At 32.8% G+C, this 17,940-nt stretch overlaps 1 protein-coding gene across 1 annotated transcript in view; it reads left to right on the top strand.

Annotated features, from left to right (window-relative positions):
- The window catches only part of LOC118198469 (uncharacterized), a 281,839-nt gene that overhangs the window by 230,955 nt on the left and 32,944 nt on the right, over positions 1 to 17,940 (top strand). Inside the window, exon 4 of the mRNA XM_085819191.1 lies at positions 11,878 to 12,030. Within this exon, the coding sequence (XP_085675317.1) occupies positions 11,878 to 12,030 (153 nt within the window). The remainder of the gene's footprint in view (positions 1 to 11,877; positions 12,031 to 17,940) is intronic.

The raw sequence follows: 17,940 nt of genomic DNA, 5'->3' as shown, positions 1-17,940 counted from the left end.
AAATTTGGGGTTGAAGTTTTTAACCCTAAATTTCACTCATTATGCGAACATTTTTTTATTTACCTTTAAACGCAAATCTGTAATGCAGCCCCACAATTTAAAGACGCAGTTTTTCATACCAGCAAAAAAGTTAAAAAAGAAGAAAAAAAAAAACTGAAATGATTCAGATTTTAAAGTCGCACCAGAGGCTTTTCAAACCATATATATAATTTATTTACTAAACAATATATATATATATATATATATATATCTTAAGCGTTCATGCAGTATTTCAAAAGGAGCCTTCCCCAGCGGCCGAGCGGTAAAGTCTCTGAACACTGGTAGTTCAGTCAGGGTTTCGAATCTTGGAGAAAGGGCTGGTTGCATGGGCGTTTTCGTGGTTTTTCCCATGTGTAACGTGTAAACGAGCCAATTTCCCTTTGAAAGTCCTTCTCGAAGGCTTCACTGCTCTTAGGCAGATAACTCTCGAGTACTTTGCCATAGTCAAATAAATCAAACCAAACCATTATTTGAAAAGTGATTCGGCGCAAAAGTGAGAATAAATTATAACCATTACATGCTTTATAAGCTTTACAAGCAATATACATCATAGTCCGAAAACTAAAACTTAATTTTTGAGCTAGACTCTTGTAAGCGTTATAAAAATAAGTTATAAGCGGTATAAAGGAAGTTATACACCGCAAAAATGAAGATAAGTTTAAAGCGTTGTTTGAAAAGTGATTTGACGCAAAAAAATGAGGGTAAGTTAGAAACGAAGCGATATACTTAAAAAAAAAAAAAAAAAAAAAAAAAAAAAAAAAAAAAAATCTGAAATGTTTCAGATTTTAAATTACGTCCAAAGGGGCGTTTTTTAACATTTTGTGTGTTACCTTTCTTTATTAAATATCATGTTCCTCGCACTTAAACCATAAGATCCAGTGCAACAGCAATATCGCAAAATAGTTTTAAAACGAGCATATCTTTAGAATTTCCGATACAGAGACTCACGCGCTGGAGATAAAAATGTTTTTTCTGCACAACGTTGCCATTGCTCGCTTTGAAATCCTTGAGTTTGTTAATCAAAAATTCGTCAAAGTTTTAAAGAAAATCGATCATAAAACAAATTTCAAATTTCAAATTTGGTCTTCCACATGCTCATATTCGTTGGAGGATTACGTTATTCAAAATTCGATGACTCTGTGTACCGTTATTTTATGACAATGTGAGAAATATACATACATTTACGCAGATTTTCATTATTTAATTTCTTCAAATATAATGCAGGACTCTAACATTTTATGGCAACAGTTTGAAAAGTGAACCGACATTTATCCGTCCGACGCAAAATGCCAAAACGAAACTAATAGTCCTTTCGGGATTCAAATCCCTTTGGACTAAAAAAAAGGTATATGCGTTATCAACGTTATTGATAAAATTTTGAAGAAATTCATGCAGAAACTATTTATATAGATTTATTTACAGAAATTTTTAATCATAGAGGTTCTGTTAGCGATTAGCACAGGTCTGACCAAATTCTATACGTATATATAAAATCGATTTCTGATTTGAAAACTGATGCAGACACAAAAGCGAGGATCGTCAATCTAATAGCCCCTCTGGTGCTAATAAAAAAATATTGTTTACGCGAAGAACTAAAGAGGAAAAATAATTGATTATCAAAAGATAAAACTTCTGATACAAATACAATGTCCCCCCCACACCACCACCACCAGTTGCTTCCTTTCCAATAGTCCTTTGAGACTGCATCATTCAGGTTCAAGCTGTTGCTATCAGACACTTACATATAATATAATATATCTTTTCTACAATGCATAACCCCACCAGCGGACGAGCGGTCGCTGAACAACTGGTACGGTCCAAGGCTCGAATCTCGCGAATGAACTGGCTGCATAGGCGTTTTCGTGGTTTTTCTCGTGTGTAGCGTGTATACGAGACAGTTCTCATTAAGACCTTCACAGAGGCATCCCTTCCCTTAGGCAGATAGCCCTCAAGGGTATATGGTAATCACATAAACCAACCAAACCTACGATGTATAAATAAATGTTTTACAAATACCTTTCTATCTGCCAGAAATTAAAGTAAAATCATTTACGAAATACTGGATGCTTGTATGTTAGGATATCAGATATCGAAATGCAATTTAAATATCTGTTTTCTGTTACTGATATTTAAAAACTCCGGTAAAATTTATATTTCCAAGATCAGAATTATTTTTAAGAAAGATATTTGTTTAAAGAAGCCCACAAAAGAAGTCTACTTAAGGAAAGGGTGTTTTCGCGGAGAATATTTCAGGAAAATTGCATTATATTATGTTGAGCAAGGAAAAATCATAAAAACATCGATGAGGCCAGACCATTCGCTAAGATTTGAATCCGGGGCGAACTACCTCTTTTAGCGGTATTACACACTCGGGAAGCAACGAGGATTAAAAAAAAAAGGATTGTTATATCTAAGATATTATACATTTTTGCTAAGAAATTTTCTTTTCTGAAGAAGAAAAGAGGAAATCATCTAATTTAAGTTCTCAATTTATGTAAAAAATTGTGATATCTCTTTTTTGAATCAATCTCACAGTTTTGGAAAATGTTTAAAAAGTATATGATCGATCGAAGTCGAATCCAAGATATTGGGTTGGCAAGAAAGTAATTTCGGTTTGCACAAATAGATAGCGTTATATTCGTTTCGATATAAATAGATAACGTTATATTCGTTTTAAAAGCTTATAATTTTTTTTCTTTTGAGATCTGGCAGCTGACACTTTTAAGTTGCTCAAGTGTTAAAATTGTTTTAAAAAATTTCGTTCCGGAGAAATTTTCACTTGACCAACGTTTCGGCCAACCTTCTAAAGTTGATGGTGATAAAATTAAAGCCATAATTGAATCAAATCTTCATATAGCTGTGCGAACGGTTGTAAATAAGTTACATGTATCATACACAGCAACTGAAAATGACATAAAATGTCTTGGACTCCTTAAGAAACTTGATATTTGGGGTTCCGCACGAATTGAAAGAAATTCACTTAACGCAACGAATCAGTATTTGCGATACGCATTTCAAACGGAATGCAATCGACCCTTTTTTGAAACGAATTATCACTGGTGATGAAAAATGGTTCGTCTACAATAACATTAATCGAAAGATCATGGTCCAAGCATAATGAGTCGGAAAAATCATATGGAAACCTAAATTGGATCAGATAAAGATCAGGCTGTCAATTTGGTCGAATTACAAAGGTGTTATGTACATTGAGCTGCTTCCATATAACCTGTTTATTGCCAACAATATATGAAACTAGAGGAAGTAATAAAAGAGAAAAGGCCAAAATAGTCAACTCGCAGAGGTCTCGTGGTCCACCACGACAAGAATGGAGGATATTTGACTGATTAAAGTTCATTTTTGTATAGAACAAAAACTGAGCTTTATTTCACACTGAACAACCGAAATTACTTTCTTGCCAATCCGACCATTTTCGTTGATTTCTTTTATCTAATTTCATCTGTTGAAAAAGTTTAATTTTTATTCTATAATAATAAACATGTACCTTTTCTTTATAAACTCATATTTAATAAGCGATACTTTTAAATTGTTCCTTTGTATTTAATTCACTGCTAAACTTTTACAATGCAGTTACTAGATCATAGGAATGTTGATATAAGTAGCAGTCGATATCCAATGGCTCAAAACATTTTCACATTAATGATGGAGAGGATGATATTTATTCAATAGAAACATATGTCGAATTTTGATTTTTTTCTCTCATTCAGATTACCAATCTGGGGTACAGTATTATACATACAGCATACACACGTAAGATGCTGATTGGTAATCAGACACAAGATGCTCATATATGCAAATGATACGGCTAAAATTAGGTATCTTCATAAGAACAGAAGATTAATGCTCAATAAATACCGATGCTGCTATACCTTCTATCATTTATTCTCACCCTTTATCAGAAGAGAAGCAAATTCACTTGCTAGTTACTGCAGTATCCCTATCATTTATATATTAATCTAATTTCAATAATACTCCTAACATCCTGAGGTTTAGCGTATTTTCAGCTACCTAGATTAACAGTATGTACCAATACATTCGGTCTGCTTAATACTATCATTGAAGTATTCTGATAACTAAATGAGGTGCTATTTAGAATATAACAGATTGACTTTCAGACTAATATGAATCTTCTGAGCTTTCTTAAGCCCATTTAAGGTGGGAATAATGAGGATTGGCCATGAGAATCGTTAGATTAAAAGCATGTAATGTATATTTTCGATGTAGTATTTTTCCAACTAATGTGAATTTATTCGAATATATAACTATAATTATGCATTATTAATTAATATTTTTGATTGAACGAAGAAAATTCTGAGAAAATATTCACAGCATAAAATAAAACCTACAAGCATAAGTTTTTATGATTGAAAAGGTTTAAGTAAAGAAGTAGTTAGCAAAAAACAATAACGAATTAAACGACATTTTTAATAACGCAACTGAACGAAGTTAGTATTTATTACTAGTGCGAACCTTTTTCAAAAATTTGTGTGTTATTTTAAATTGCATCGAAAACTTCGCTGCAATTTAGTTCACTGTTAATTCAACAGCTTAGTAACGATTTTACGGTTCATTCAGCCATTCTGCTTTTTTTCTTCAGACCATACGATTTTTGTTATTGAGAATACTCTTTCGACTGTTACCGATGTGCCTGGCATGATGATAATGCACTCTATTATTTGAACGAGATTGGGCAATGAAATGCTTTTTTTTTTTCTATGAATTGACTGAAAAATTGTATCCGTTTTTTTTCACAACTTTAATTTTTCGAAATTTTAGAATTAGCTGACTAAAACACTTTTTCAACCGCTATTTCATTCAAACGTTTATTCATGTTTATTGTATTATTTGCACAGTTTCATTAACTTTTTACCTGAAACTTCAGTTTCAGTCCATGTTAATCCGCTTTTGTTTATCCAAATAAAAGATGCTGTTCGACCAAAACTGTTTTCCTATAGCTCAATGTAAGAAAGATATCTGTCGTAAAATACTTTAAATCTTTTATAGGATAATCTGATAATAATCTTGTAGAATTGTTCTGATACTAAAGGCATATAATCGGCACTTTTAAAATTTTACCAAATACCTGGAGGGAGACAAACTGACTGGGACGCAAGGACCACATATCAAACCGGAACAGTGTCGATCAAAGCAGTCCCCGTCTGGTAAGTCTATCTGTAAGAAGTTGAAATGCGCCTGTTTTGTCCTTTGCAGTCAATGATCTCCCGCATGCTACTGTGAAATATTCAGATGTTTGAGATGTGTTAAAGGTGTCAGTAAAAAGTATATCTCTATTTGTTTTATAAACATGAAAAAAAGCCAATGCAATTTTGCCAGAAACTTCATCAGAGAAGAAAAGAAGAGAAGAGATGGGGAGACTATTAAGAGATCTTATAATCTATTTTAACATTTCGGGAGGACATTTCGTGCAACAAGTTGAACAACAGCTGAAGTAGGGCAAAAGTTTGCTGGCTTCGTTCACATTTTTATTATTTGTTATTTCTAATCCTCCTGAACTTGATTCCAGATCAGACGTACGAATTTTGTCGTGATCCGAAAGGGAGAAGGTAGTGTCTGTTTTGGCTAAGACGTAAGATCTTATAAATGATTGCACGAGTAATGCTCAAATCTATCCTAATTTTAGTGAAGAATGTCAACATATGAAGTATCCGAGGATATTCTAGTTCTCTTCTCCTATCATCAACCTCTTGAGAGCATCGACTTTCATCTCGAAAGCGTTTTATGTGCTCCCATACTGCAAAGATAGATGTTATATGCCTTCTTCGGGATTCAAGTTCGACCCAATGACATAGCAGAATAATCAAAGCGGATCATTTTTACATTACATGTTTTTGTAGTAAAAGCCTATTTTTCTCAATACTAATAATACAACGAAACCTTAATATTTCTAATAAAAATGGTATTATTAGAAATGTATTTTTATTGGTCACTGACGAATTAAAATTACATCGAATTGTTTAATTAGTTAATGATTGGAAATTAAATAAAATATCTTCAATTCAGAAAACAGTTTAGTTTTTGTGTTTGTAAAATCTTTTTTTTTTTTTTTTTTTTTTTTTTTAAAGTAGGAGACGTGAAAAATGTGCAATGCCCTCGATTTTGACTCGAATCCTGAACCTCTCGAATACGTGTCGAGTACGCTTCCTATTACACCACTAAGGCATGCGAAAAGGAGGAAGAAAATACCTCATATATTTACCAAAGAAATCGATGGCCCAAGACACAACAGTCTTCTCGCATTAATCATAAGTATTGAATGTAAAATGCGTCTAGTAAGATGAGTATTAACAATTCCACCTGTAGCAATAGCAGCATAATTCCAAAGTTTAAAAGAATTAACATTTTTTAAAAGAATTTTTTTTTTTGCTGGGTTAAGTTAGAATTTACTTAGTTTTACATATATTATTTATTAGGAAAACTTCTAGTTTGATTAAATCTAAGCAACGAAATGTGACAAAAATGCTATCATTCGATATTTTAGATTTACAAATGATTATCAGCTAAACTGCATGAAAATACCTTATTCTTATTACAGCTTTATACTTTATTTTCTTTATTCATTTACTTATTTTTGTTTGTTTGTTTGCTCGGCGGTAGCTTGTTTATTTGATCAGATGCTGAAATTAAACTTTAATCCTTTTTTAACGCTACGATGTTCTTGAAATTTATTATGTCAAAACAGTACTCCGTAGTAGCGTATTAACTTTTTTATATAAATGTTTTTCAATAAGTGTTAAATTTTTCTCATATACTCTTGTTTCGCAATAAAACTAATCATAGCAGAATTTCGACATCAGACAGACGAGAAAACAATTTTCCAATTAAAATCCGTTTCAGAAAGTTTAACATTAGTTTACAGAATTTTGGCGAGATCTTTTTTTTTTTTTTTTTTCCCTCGAACGTTCTTTTGTGTTTTTTAGCTATCAATGAGACTGCTAACAATGACTGACAAGTTTTAATCTCATTGATAAAAGCTCCAAAATTTGAAGTAATAATGAAATCGATTTTAAAAATCAAACAGGAACTTAAATGAATGGAATGGAGTCTTATGCTATCGGGCAGATCATAAGACCTTGGAAAGAAAGCCGAGGTAACGCATACCGTTTTCTACTACTTTTACTACTTCTAATTGGTTTTACTATTTTAACTTTTTTTCCAGCTTTCTGCATTCAGAAAAAGAGTTGATTAGATTTTGAAAGCATTTGACAGTTTTGCATCAATCAGTTTAGCATATGGTTGCGTATACTAGATAGATTAAAAAGGTATATAAACCATAAACATATTGCTGCAATTGAACGAGCTTTGTTCATAGATACCTAAATATTGCAGAGATGTACGTACAGTTCAAAATGAATTTAGATTTGTTAATATTATTGGAATGACACAGAGGAATATTAAACTACGGTATTCGTTTCAAAGAATTTATATTAAACATATTATAAACTCTTAAATTTCTTTAATTACAAATCAATTAACATATATGTTATTCAACTGCCCAATAAAATATAATTTTTATAAATAAAATAAAGGACAAACATTTGATTATGTTGGTATAAATTTAGGAAAACCAGTTTTTACACATAACCAACTATACCTAATGAAATACACTGAATTAGGATAGACATGGCTATGCAAATTTTATAGCGCTGTACGGCATCTGTCCTTACGTGAGGAAGTTGTGGTAAATGCACATACAGCTAGTACTATGGTTGTCGTTAATCAGTCGTTTCAATTGCCAGTATGGGTAAAACTTCTGATTTAAGACTTCTGATTTAATATCGGACAGATAGTAGGCACTCGACGCATGGGCCATTCAATTTCCAAAATCCTCAGCGGGTTAGCATTTTCAAAGTCGACAGTGTCAAGATTATACCGAGAATACACGGACGGTGAGAAGAAGAACTAGCCTATCGGGCAAATTGCAAAGGAGAATTAACCTAGAACAAGATGGTGTGAGACGGCTCAGCCGTATTGTACACAGTCAACGAAGCCAGACATTAGCTTATATTACCACCCAGCTGAATCAGGGCGACAGTCGTACAGTCAATAAAAGGTTTGTGCAACGCGCGCTTCACCATATGGGCTTCGGAAGCCGTAGACCTACGAGAGTACCTTTACTGAATGCATGCTATCGAGCTGCACTTCTTGCCTGGGCAGAAAAATACAGAGAATAGACTCTGTATTTTCCTGCCCAGGCAAAAAGAGTAGTGTGGCAAGTGGACTTGAAATGAGTAGCAAGGAGTGATGAGTCTCGATTCCGACTAATTAGTACCGACGGGAGGCTGAGAATATGGCGTCAGATTCATGAATCTATGAACCCTGTATGGCAGATTGGAACTGTACAAGGCCTTGGTGGCTTAATTATGGTCTTGAATGTTTTCTCTTGACAGTGTTTGGGATCTTTGGTACTTGTTCCAACCTTCCTCAATATGATTCCCTGCAAGATAACTGAACCTATCACAGGTCCCGGTTGGTTACTGTTTGGTTCGATGAGCGTTCTTCTAACTTCTTTGTCATAAACTGGATACTTAAAAGCCCTGACTTAAACTCTACTGAGCATTTTTCGGACGTTTTGGAGGTTTGAAACCTTATCGCACAACACTAGCGCTTCTTCCTAAATTATAGACAGCTCTATCCGATTTTTTTTAAGCCATTCCCGTAGAATGCTTACAGAAACTTATTAATCTATGCTTCGTCGTTTGGGAGCCATTATAAAGGCCAGAGGAGGCCCAACTCGTTATTGACTAGCTATCCCTAATTCAGTGACATTTCAGTGTATAATCCAAAATTTCTTGTTACACTCGTTTCTATTTATTGGAACACATATTAGATTTTGTTTACAATCTATCAACCTGCAGTGATATTTTATTTAAAGCTCCTTGCTATTTAATTGTGAAATTGGCGGGAGGTCATGTGCTCGTCACATCAGACGTTTTGATGGCATATTTCACACTGCAAAGATACAAGTTTATTTCAGCTTTCGGGGGCTTTTAGAATCAGAAACGCGATGCTATATGTCTATTTATTTATCATTTTTCTTTGGTTCATTTGTATATTGAAACTGCAGATGTATATTCGCTACGTTTTAATTTTTGTATTTTATGACAATTGTTTCCGTAAAACTTTTTTTTTTTTTTTAAATTTTCGTTCACAGTGTATCATATGTGTTTGATGAATCATATATAGCTGTAAATAAGCCGCATTTTAACGTCTGAGCTAGACAATATTTTTTGCATTATTTTGCGTATTGTCAAAACAAACAAAAATTAATTTTCCCTTAAGAAATTATGTATTATATTGTAGTATAATTACATATAACAGTAGAGTCTCTTTAAACTTGTAGATAATTAAGTAGAAACTTTTAACACCCATTCAATATGGGCCATTGAAATAATTCCTAAATTCCGATATAAAACTTGCAGTAGAAATTTCCATACTTTTTATGACAGCTGATTAATTTGGAATACGAAGGGAAAAAATCGAACTTACTAATTTTTTGCGGATGAGAAAGGAAGTTCCGCATATACAGCTGTGAGGATGGTTGGCTAGCAAATACGGATGACTAAATTTGAAATACGGATGATTGCATTGCAACTGGATGATCTCTAGTAATGAACAAGTTCTTAAAACTCTGAATTCACTTCAAATAGAACATATCCAATGCTACGACTTTGAAAACCTTTATACTTCTCTACCACTCGAAGAAATTTTTACAAGTTTACTTGCTCTTCCAGATTTATTTCCACAAATTTCTACCATTCTCAGCAACGAAAAATGGCAGCTATTCCTTACCAGCGTTCTCTTCAATAATTTTATTCAATTTGACAATTACATCTATAAACAAGTTCAGGGAATACCCATGGGCGGGAATTTTTCAACTTCAGTTTGTGAATTATTCCTGTTCACTAAAGAACTAACCTATGTACGTTCACTCAGAACGGAAGAAAGTCTCTTTTTCCAACACATCTATAGATATATTGATGATGTCATAGCATTTAATAACTACAACAAAATAGAAAACGCTAATATCTACCCTGCTTGCTTAAAACTTAATAAAACCAATACAGAACAGCATGATGTAGTCTACCTTGATTTACATATTATTGATTACCGTTTTATTAAAGTTTACGATAAAAGAAGAGAATTTAATTTTTCCACACTTAAACTCACTAACTGGAATTCAAATATTTCCAAAAGAGTAATAATCAACACAATTTATTCACAGCTACTTAGAATGAAAAGAATTTGCAATACTGCGGAACACTTACAAGAAGAAATACTATACTTCGTAACTATTTTAAAAAGTAACCAAATACCACATAAAATAATTAAAAATTCCCTTACCAAAGCTGGCATTAACCTTACCTAATTATAGATTTTTTGAATTAGATAATGATTTTTTATACCTAAAGCTACGGACGGTTTAAGAAGGATGACTAATTCAGAGAATCTATTGTAAAAATGTACAGAAAATGCTTGTTTATTCATTCTCTTTCCTCCAAAAAATTTTTGGCACTTTAATCTTAAATACTATTATGTACATATTTTTAAATTTAAATTTCTTAAGTGGCCAATTTTACTGCTTTTATTAACAAATCGGGCTTTTTTCATTTTTCATAGTAGCTTGATCGCCCGCTAGCTTGAAGAATTACGACTTTTTTAACAAATTACTGTTTTTTCCTTTTTCTCATGCTTTAATGGCCAAGTTTTTATAGTTTTAGCTGAATTTGCCATTTTCACTTCGAAAAAATTTTTCCATCCTACTACAAGCCAAGCGCCATTTTTTGAGCTCTTCACACGGTTTCCGAGGTTTCCGGCCCCCTCCGATAATAGGAGACGAGTTACAGATAACGAAAATCACTTCGCATTGGCTAAACGCCCACAACACTTCGCTCCCCCCTACGTACGTCATCCAAAATAAGACGCTAGAAGTTAGCAGCCATTTTTCTGCATGTTTTCAGAGGGACAGCTTTACATCGCCAAAGGTCAGTTTTTTGTTTCTTTTGTTACAACTTTTTCTTGGTCTTAGCAAGACCCACTGAGTTGTTCTTTTCTCAATTTTTTTATTTTATATTGATTATTAACTATAGGTTTTCTTACAGTTTTATAAAATCTATTTTTTAAAAATAAAATTGTTAATCTTTAAGCTTGCAGGCCCAGCCCGAATGTATTTGTATTTTTAGGACTAATAGCTCATCGCTATTTATTTTCGTTTTGATTTTAATTTTAGACTAGATTTAGAAAGTTTGATTTTGATTAACATATTTTAACACCTTAATGTGTCATTCTGAGCGGACGCGTCGGGAAATTGGAACAGAGAATTGAGACTATTAAAATTTCCAAGACACTTTGTCAAAAAAATTTTTAACGAAAAAGTTTCAATTGTCTGTTTCGGCGAAACGCGTAATGGGGTTAGCTTGATTCGACGTTCAAATAAATGAAATTTCCCTTGAAAAGCCTGTTTGGATGTCGAATTGGGCTAATTTACCATTTTCCGCTTACTTTTTAACTTTTTCTGTTTTTTAATTTTATTGTATTTATGTTTTACATGTCTAATGATTTGCTTTTCATGTGTATTAATTTTTGAAAACGTCTTAAACCTTTTGGAGCAGCAGCTCTTGGTAACTTTTAGGCGAGCTTTCTACAATTTTTATTTTTTACTTATTTTGCAGCATATTGCGCAAGATGTTTTCTTGACCAAAATTGGTTTTTCAAAAATTGTTATTACTGCTTTGCTTGATAAATTATATATATATATATATATATAAAGCCCAAAAATATATTTGTTTTTCTGATTTTTAGTATGGTTTGAGCCTACCGACATTACCAAAGCTCATCGACCGTTTCAAGCATCATCTCTTTGGCGTTCTGTTCTTACATATGCTTCACCCAATCTCAACGAACTAAGAATTATGCATAACGCTATTTTGGGAAAGTCTGTGGTATCTCCAAGCAGTAAGTTTGTCTTTTATTCCTTTTAAATAGATGATATTTTATTTTCAAACTTCGTGTTGTTGAAACTTTACGTAAATATTTCTGTTTAATTGATTTATTTTATTTTTTAGTCTATTTTGGAGATATTATGTATCGTTTTTCATTTATTTATTTGCTGCATTTTATGTAAAAATTTGATTGCGTATTTTCTCTTAATCGAATTTATGTGTATGTTTGTATGTTTGTGTATTTTATTGTAGGTGTCGTAATTCTAAATCGATCAACGTTTGAATTTTGTTGATAGCTTTATTAAAAGATAGCTTTTTAATGACCTTAACGACATTAGGAGATTTCTCGCGAATTTGGCGACATTCTGCTAGTTCAGAAGAAAATAACAAACTAGAGCGATTTTTCCGAAGCTTCCAGAAATACTTCCGCGTTTGGAGGCATCAATCAGTTAACAGAGTGATTTAATTCAAAATCTTGAGACTGAAACTAAGTTTTAGACTTTGATCTGTGAGTGAGTTTGCTATCTGCGATATTTACCGCGTGTTAAGAAGAGTAGTTAGTTATTAAAGAGATGTCTACAAACCCAGAAGGCGCTACAGCATTTTCAACTGCAAATGTCTCACTTAGTCCACCATCGGCTGAGCGGTAAAGTCCTTAAACACTGGTAGTTCGGTCCGAGGTTCGAATCCCGCGAACGGGCGGGCTGCAATAGCGTTTTCGTGGTTTTTCCCATATGTAACGTGTTAATACGAGCTAGTTTCCCTTAGAATGTCTTCCAAAAAGGCACCCGTCCCTTCCGTGTAGCGCCTTAGGACGGAACACATAAATAATAATAAAATAATAAATGTCACACTTTTCTGTTCGAATGTAACAATTAACTTGAATATCATACCAAATATTACTAAATGACATTTATTACTAAATGACTAATAATAAATATGAAATGATAAATGACTAAATAATAAATACTAAATGACATTTCGTAAGCTTTAGAATGTTTTACTGCTGATGATACTATTAATATATTAAATAATTAAAAAAAAGCAGTTCCCTCAAACAAAGCAATTTTTACATGTTGCTGTGACTTATCTCACTTGTCTAACAGTAACATCAGAACAAGCCCACGAAATTTAATGTAAGATTTCACCTGCCGTAAGCAAGAACCTTGAGCACCATGCAGGTGAGAGTACGCCTTTGCTCAGTTCCGAGCCCAGTTTTGAAGGAGAGCACACCGGGGAGAGAAAGGAAGGATTCAGAATTCTCCCACCTCTCTTCCTCTAACACCAACCACTCGAGAGGACTTAAGGCTCGCCGAAAGTTTAGAGTTCCCCCATGCCGTACAGACACTATATACATTTACAAACATCCATGTCTTCTCCAGGATTCGAACCCGAGCCCTTCTACGACAGTCAGCGTCGCTAACCACCGGTTGGACGATATTTTTACATGTAGAAAAATATTTATAACATCGGAAAATCTCTGTTAAGGATTATTCTTGCAAGATTTCTTTTTCGGATAATTCTAGTCGGATTATTTTTTAAGATTGTATTAATGTTCATTCAAGTTACACATGTAATTTTATATACATCTAATTGTATTTTTTTTAATTCCATGACTATAATTTAACACGGATTAAAGAAAAGGAATTCTAATTTCTTTTTATGAGATTTATTTTTAATTTAACACAGTTCAAACGGTATCTTTTTAAAATATCTTCATCTAAATTTAATTTTTAAAAATATTCTTCTGCTGAAAGAATTTTTAGAATTCAGTTTCGTAGTAATGATGCCATTCACAGTCGAAATTTCTGAAAGTAATTTTTGGAAAAGTTTGTATCGTTAAACTCTTAAAATCTCCAAGATAAAAACCATGTTAGCATAACTGTATAACAAAATTATCTCTTATTTTATTCCAAAAAAAAATGAAATTGAAGACGAATGGAAATATGTGATAAAAATGTTTTTTAAAAAGATTACAAAATTTAAAAAAAATTTCACAAAAACCACTGCTTTTATAAAGAAATAGCAGAAAGAAGTTTAAAAAAGGCTAAGAATAAAATAAGAAAATTAATAAACATATAAAATATAAATATATTTTTACAACTTTTATATACTACATTTAATGATATATTTTCTTTATAAAAGATAATTTATTTATATATACTTTACTTCAAGTGTATCAAACATAAATACATTCAAGTGGATAAAATTAAATAAAGATCTAATTTAAGATTTTGATATTAATTTGACATTAGAAAATAATTTATTTTTTGATCCAAAACCGATCCAAATCCTACAAACTTGTCTGGAACCATCTGCTGTATATTGATACTGCGTTATCTTTTCTTATTTACTGTTTCTTTTTCTCACACTGTTATGCAGATACAGAATCGGATATGCTTATTATTGATCTGTTTTAATAATATTTTGTGATTGATCTGTTTTAATAATATATTGCGATGCTATATGTTTAACGATGTTTAGCTGATTTTATGATCATTATTTTTACTCCTCCATAACATAAAAATAGTAGTATAGCCTTCTATTTAATCCCTAACAAGCGTTTGTTGACGAAATGTCGCTATTTTCACAGCGTTGTATTAAAAAATGTATATAAATAAATGTTACTCAACCTAATAACGACCTATTCACTCACAGCCATTTACCCTTTGTTACCAATTGTTTAGTGCTTGTATGCAATCAAAATGTAATGTATACGAGTTCTATATTATAATTACGAAAGCAGTCTCATACACAGGCTGTGCAAAAAAAGTACCTGATCTAAATATTTTTGTCAGTCCCTAGATAAAATTATATCTTAAACAATTTTAACTCTTAATGTTTGAGATTTAAAATAGTTACACAAAAGAGTTAATTTTTTGAATTCTTAGGATGTTTTTGAACCTTTAATTTCGTTTCGAAGACTTTCAAATTCCGCAGAACAACAACCGGGAAACATCGTTTTGGACTATGCATAAGTAATAGCATGCGGCAGAGCTCACCATGTTATGTTTTATGTTCAAATGATATATTTTGTATGAAATATCTGTTTAATAATAAGCAGTTTTTCTATCATCTAATAGGCAAAAATTGTAAACGAATCTTACATGTAAATTTATTCCAGTTAAATTAATATTTATAATGTTAAAAATGATATTTCGAATTCGGGGAAATATAAGCCTATTCAGTTATTACAAAATAAATCTGTAACGATGACATACGTTAAGCATATGCCTTTTAGTTGAGTTCTGAGATTAATTCAAAGGTCATCAACCGGAAAACTTCATAAACGTATTATTATTATGCAGGTGCAAAGTTTGTAATCAGATGGCTCTACTTAGGACCATTTCCTTGTCTCCCATTTCAAACAAAATATAGTGGCTCATATTTGTTTTCGGATACTTTTTTGAAATTTATTTGCATAGCTCTTGCATCAAATATTGCAATATAGACTTCATTTTTTCTCCCTAATACTTTATTTTTTCTCCGTTTTAAGCTTTGCTTGCTGCAAATAATCTAGCATATTATTTTTTCTCCATTTTAAACCTTGTTTGTTGCAAATAAATATCATTAAAATATTCCTAGTGATATAATAATTTATTCAAAAAGTATTAATCAGTGCCTATCATCCGAGACTCGAAAGATTTGTTGATATGATTTTGCAAACAATGCCTCTTATCATAATTGTTTTTTTGAAATGAAAATACATTCCGGGAATTATCATCTGCATTTGGTTATTGTTATTTGTTTAGCAAAATATATTAACGGTTCAATATCTGAAGTGAACATGGCAAGACTCTACAAATTAACAATAAATTGCGTTAGAAATTTAATTCTTCACCATTTTAAAGATAGCAGAAGTATTTAAAATATTCAAAAAATCCTTGATGTAAAACGTTCAACTATCTTTGATTGAAATTGCGTAAAATTGTTGAAAATACGCTGCAATTTGGACTACTTTCTAAACTAGCACCAGAGAATTGAATATTTATCCTATGAAAATTCAAACAAGATCCACAAATTAGTGCTGTAAAACTTGCAGTGGGTTAAAAGAAAGTTTGTAATGAAAGTTAATCCCAAAATTCTTGGAAGAATCTTTAAAGCACGTGGCTACAATGGACGTGTGTATGTCTGTGTGTGTGTATTTAATTATGGCAAAGAGTGAGTGAGTGATTATGGCGCAAAAACCAAAAATGATTATACCGCGCCAAACATAAGATGAGATGATTACAAATGCTGACATTAAAATTCAATAAATAAAAACAAGTAGACAAATGTATCAAATCCAGAGGATGAAGTCATATAAACACAAGTTAAAAGCACACATTAAAATTCAAAACACAGTCTTCAAAACAAATTACATTTGGTAATAAAAGCCAGTCTCTTTTAAATAATAAAATAAATTACAATTGACCTCTCTTCCGATTAAACTGTCGAGAGGTAAGTCACAGCCATTAAAACATTTCTGACGAAGATTATTAAAATATGGACACTCAATTAAAATATGACGGACAGATAGACAAACATTACAATTTGAACAAACAGGGTCATTCTCAGCTTTTAAAAGGTAGCTATGTGTCACTCTAGTGTGACCAATTCTGAGGCGAGTCAAAAGGACTTCCTCCTTACGATTTTTGGTAGATTCCCAATGCTCAATTCTAGGTTTTACTTGTCTTAACTTATTTTGAAGCTGAACATCCCAAGTTTGCTGCCATTTTTTTCAGACCTTTCCTTTGATGACACAGCAGATATCTCTAAAAGGGATAAGACGACTAGACACTTCAACAGTAGATTTGGCTGCGATATCTGCAAGCTCATTTCCCTTTATTCCAGCATGTCCAGGAACCCAGCAGTACAGGATTTCATATCCTCGAATCGTTAAGTTTATATGAATTTTGAGAACATCCACTACCACAGGATTCTGAGTGTTGGGAAAAGCTTCCAAAGATTTCAGAGCACTATACGAGTCTGTATAAACTATGAACTTTTTGTGGCAGAGCTTCGAGATGTACAAAAGACCATAATATATTGCAGTTAATTCAGATGTTATGACTTGGCAAGCATGGTGCAGGCATCTGCCCTCAATGTAATCTTCAAATACAAAAGCCATCCCGACATGATCATTTGACTTTGATCCATCTGTGTATATCGGATACTGCTATATTTCTGCCTGTGCTCAGCAAAGAGTTGTCTGTAAACTATCTCGTTAGTGCTCGCCTTCACGTGATGTTTGAAAACATCAAGAAGCTGAATCCGTGAATTTTCCCAAGGTGGAATTTCGAAATTCTGTACTGCTTGGCGGCGCATATCAGAGAGGGAATGTTCCTCAATGACAGGGCGAACTCTTAAAGGAAAGGTAGGAACGCAGGATGGACGCGTTTCAAATAAAACGTTACACGCATCATCGAGTATGCACAGATTTTAGGGATGTTCAGGTTGGGACAGAATATTAAAATATTGCAAGAGGGACAATTGCTCACGCCTCAGATAAAGTGACGGTTCGTTACAGTCAACGTACAGGCTCTGGACGGGAGAGGTCCTGAAAGCTCATGAACAAATGCGCAGAGCTTGATGGTGAACAGGATCCAGTTTTAACAATACTGATGGCCGAGCGGATCCATAAACAACTGAGCCATAGTCCAGTTTAGAGCGGACGAGCGCTCTGTAAATGCGAAGCATGGAGCAACGCTCTGCACCCCAGGAGGTGTTCGCCAACACTTTTAAGATATTTAGTGTTTTTAGACACTTCTTTCTGAGGTTTAAAACATGAGAAAGGAAGGTCAATTTTCGGTCGAACGTCACTCCTAAAAATTTTACTTCGGGCGTAACTGGAATAATTGTACCATTCAGATATAACTCAGGCTCAGGATGGAGACCTCGCTTCCTACAAAAGTGAACACACACAGTTTTCTGTTTGGAAATA

The sequence above is a fragment of the Stegodyphus dumicola genome, chromosome 6 (assembly GCF_044657685.1).
Source record: "Stegodyphus dumicola isolate Sdum_Otavi_A_Nest chromosome 6, ASM4465768v1".
NCBI classification, from domain to species: Eukaryota; Metazoa; Arthropoda; class Arachnida; order Araneae; family Eresidae; genus Stegodyphus; species Stegodyphus dumicola.
This window is presented reverse-complemented; position numbering and strand designations above follow the sequence as displayed.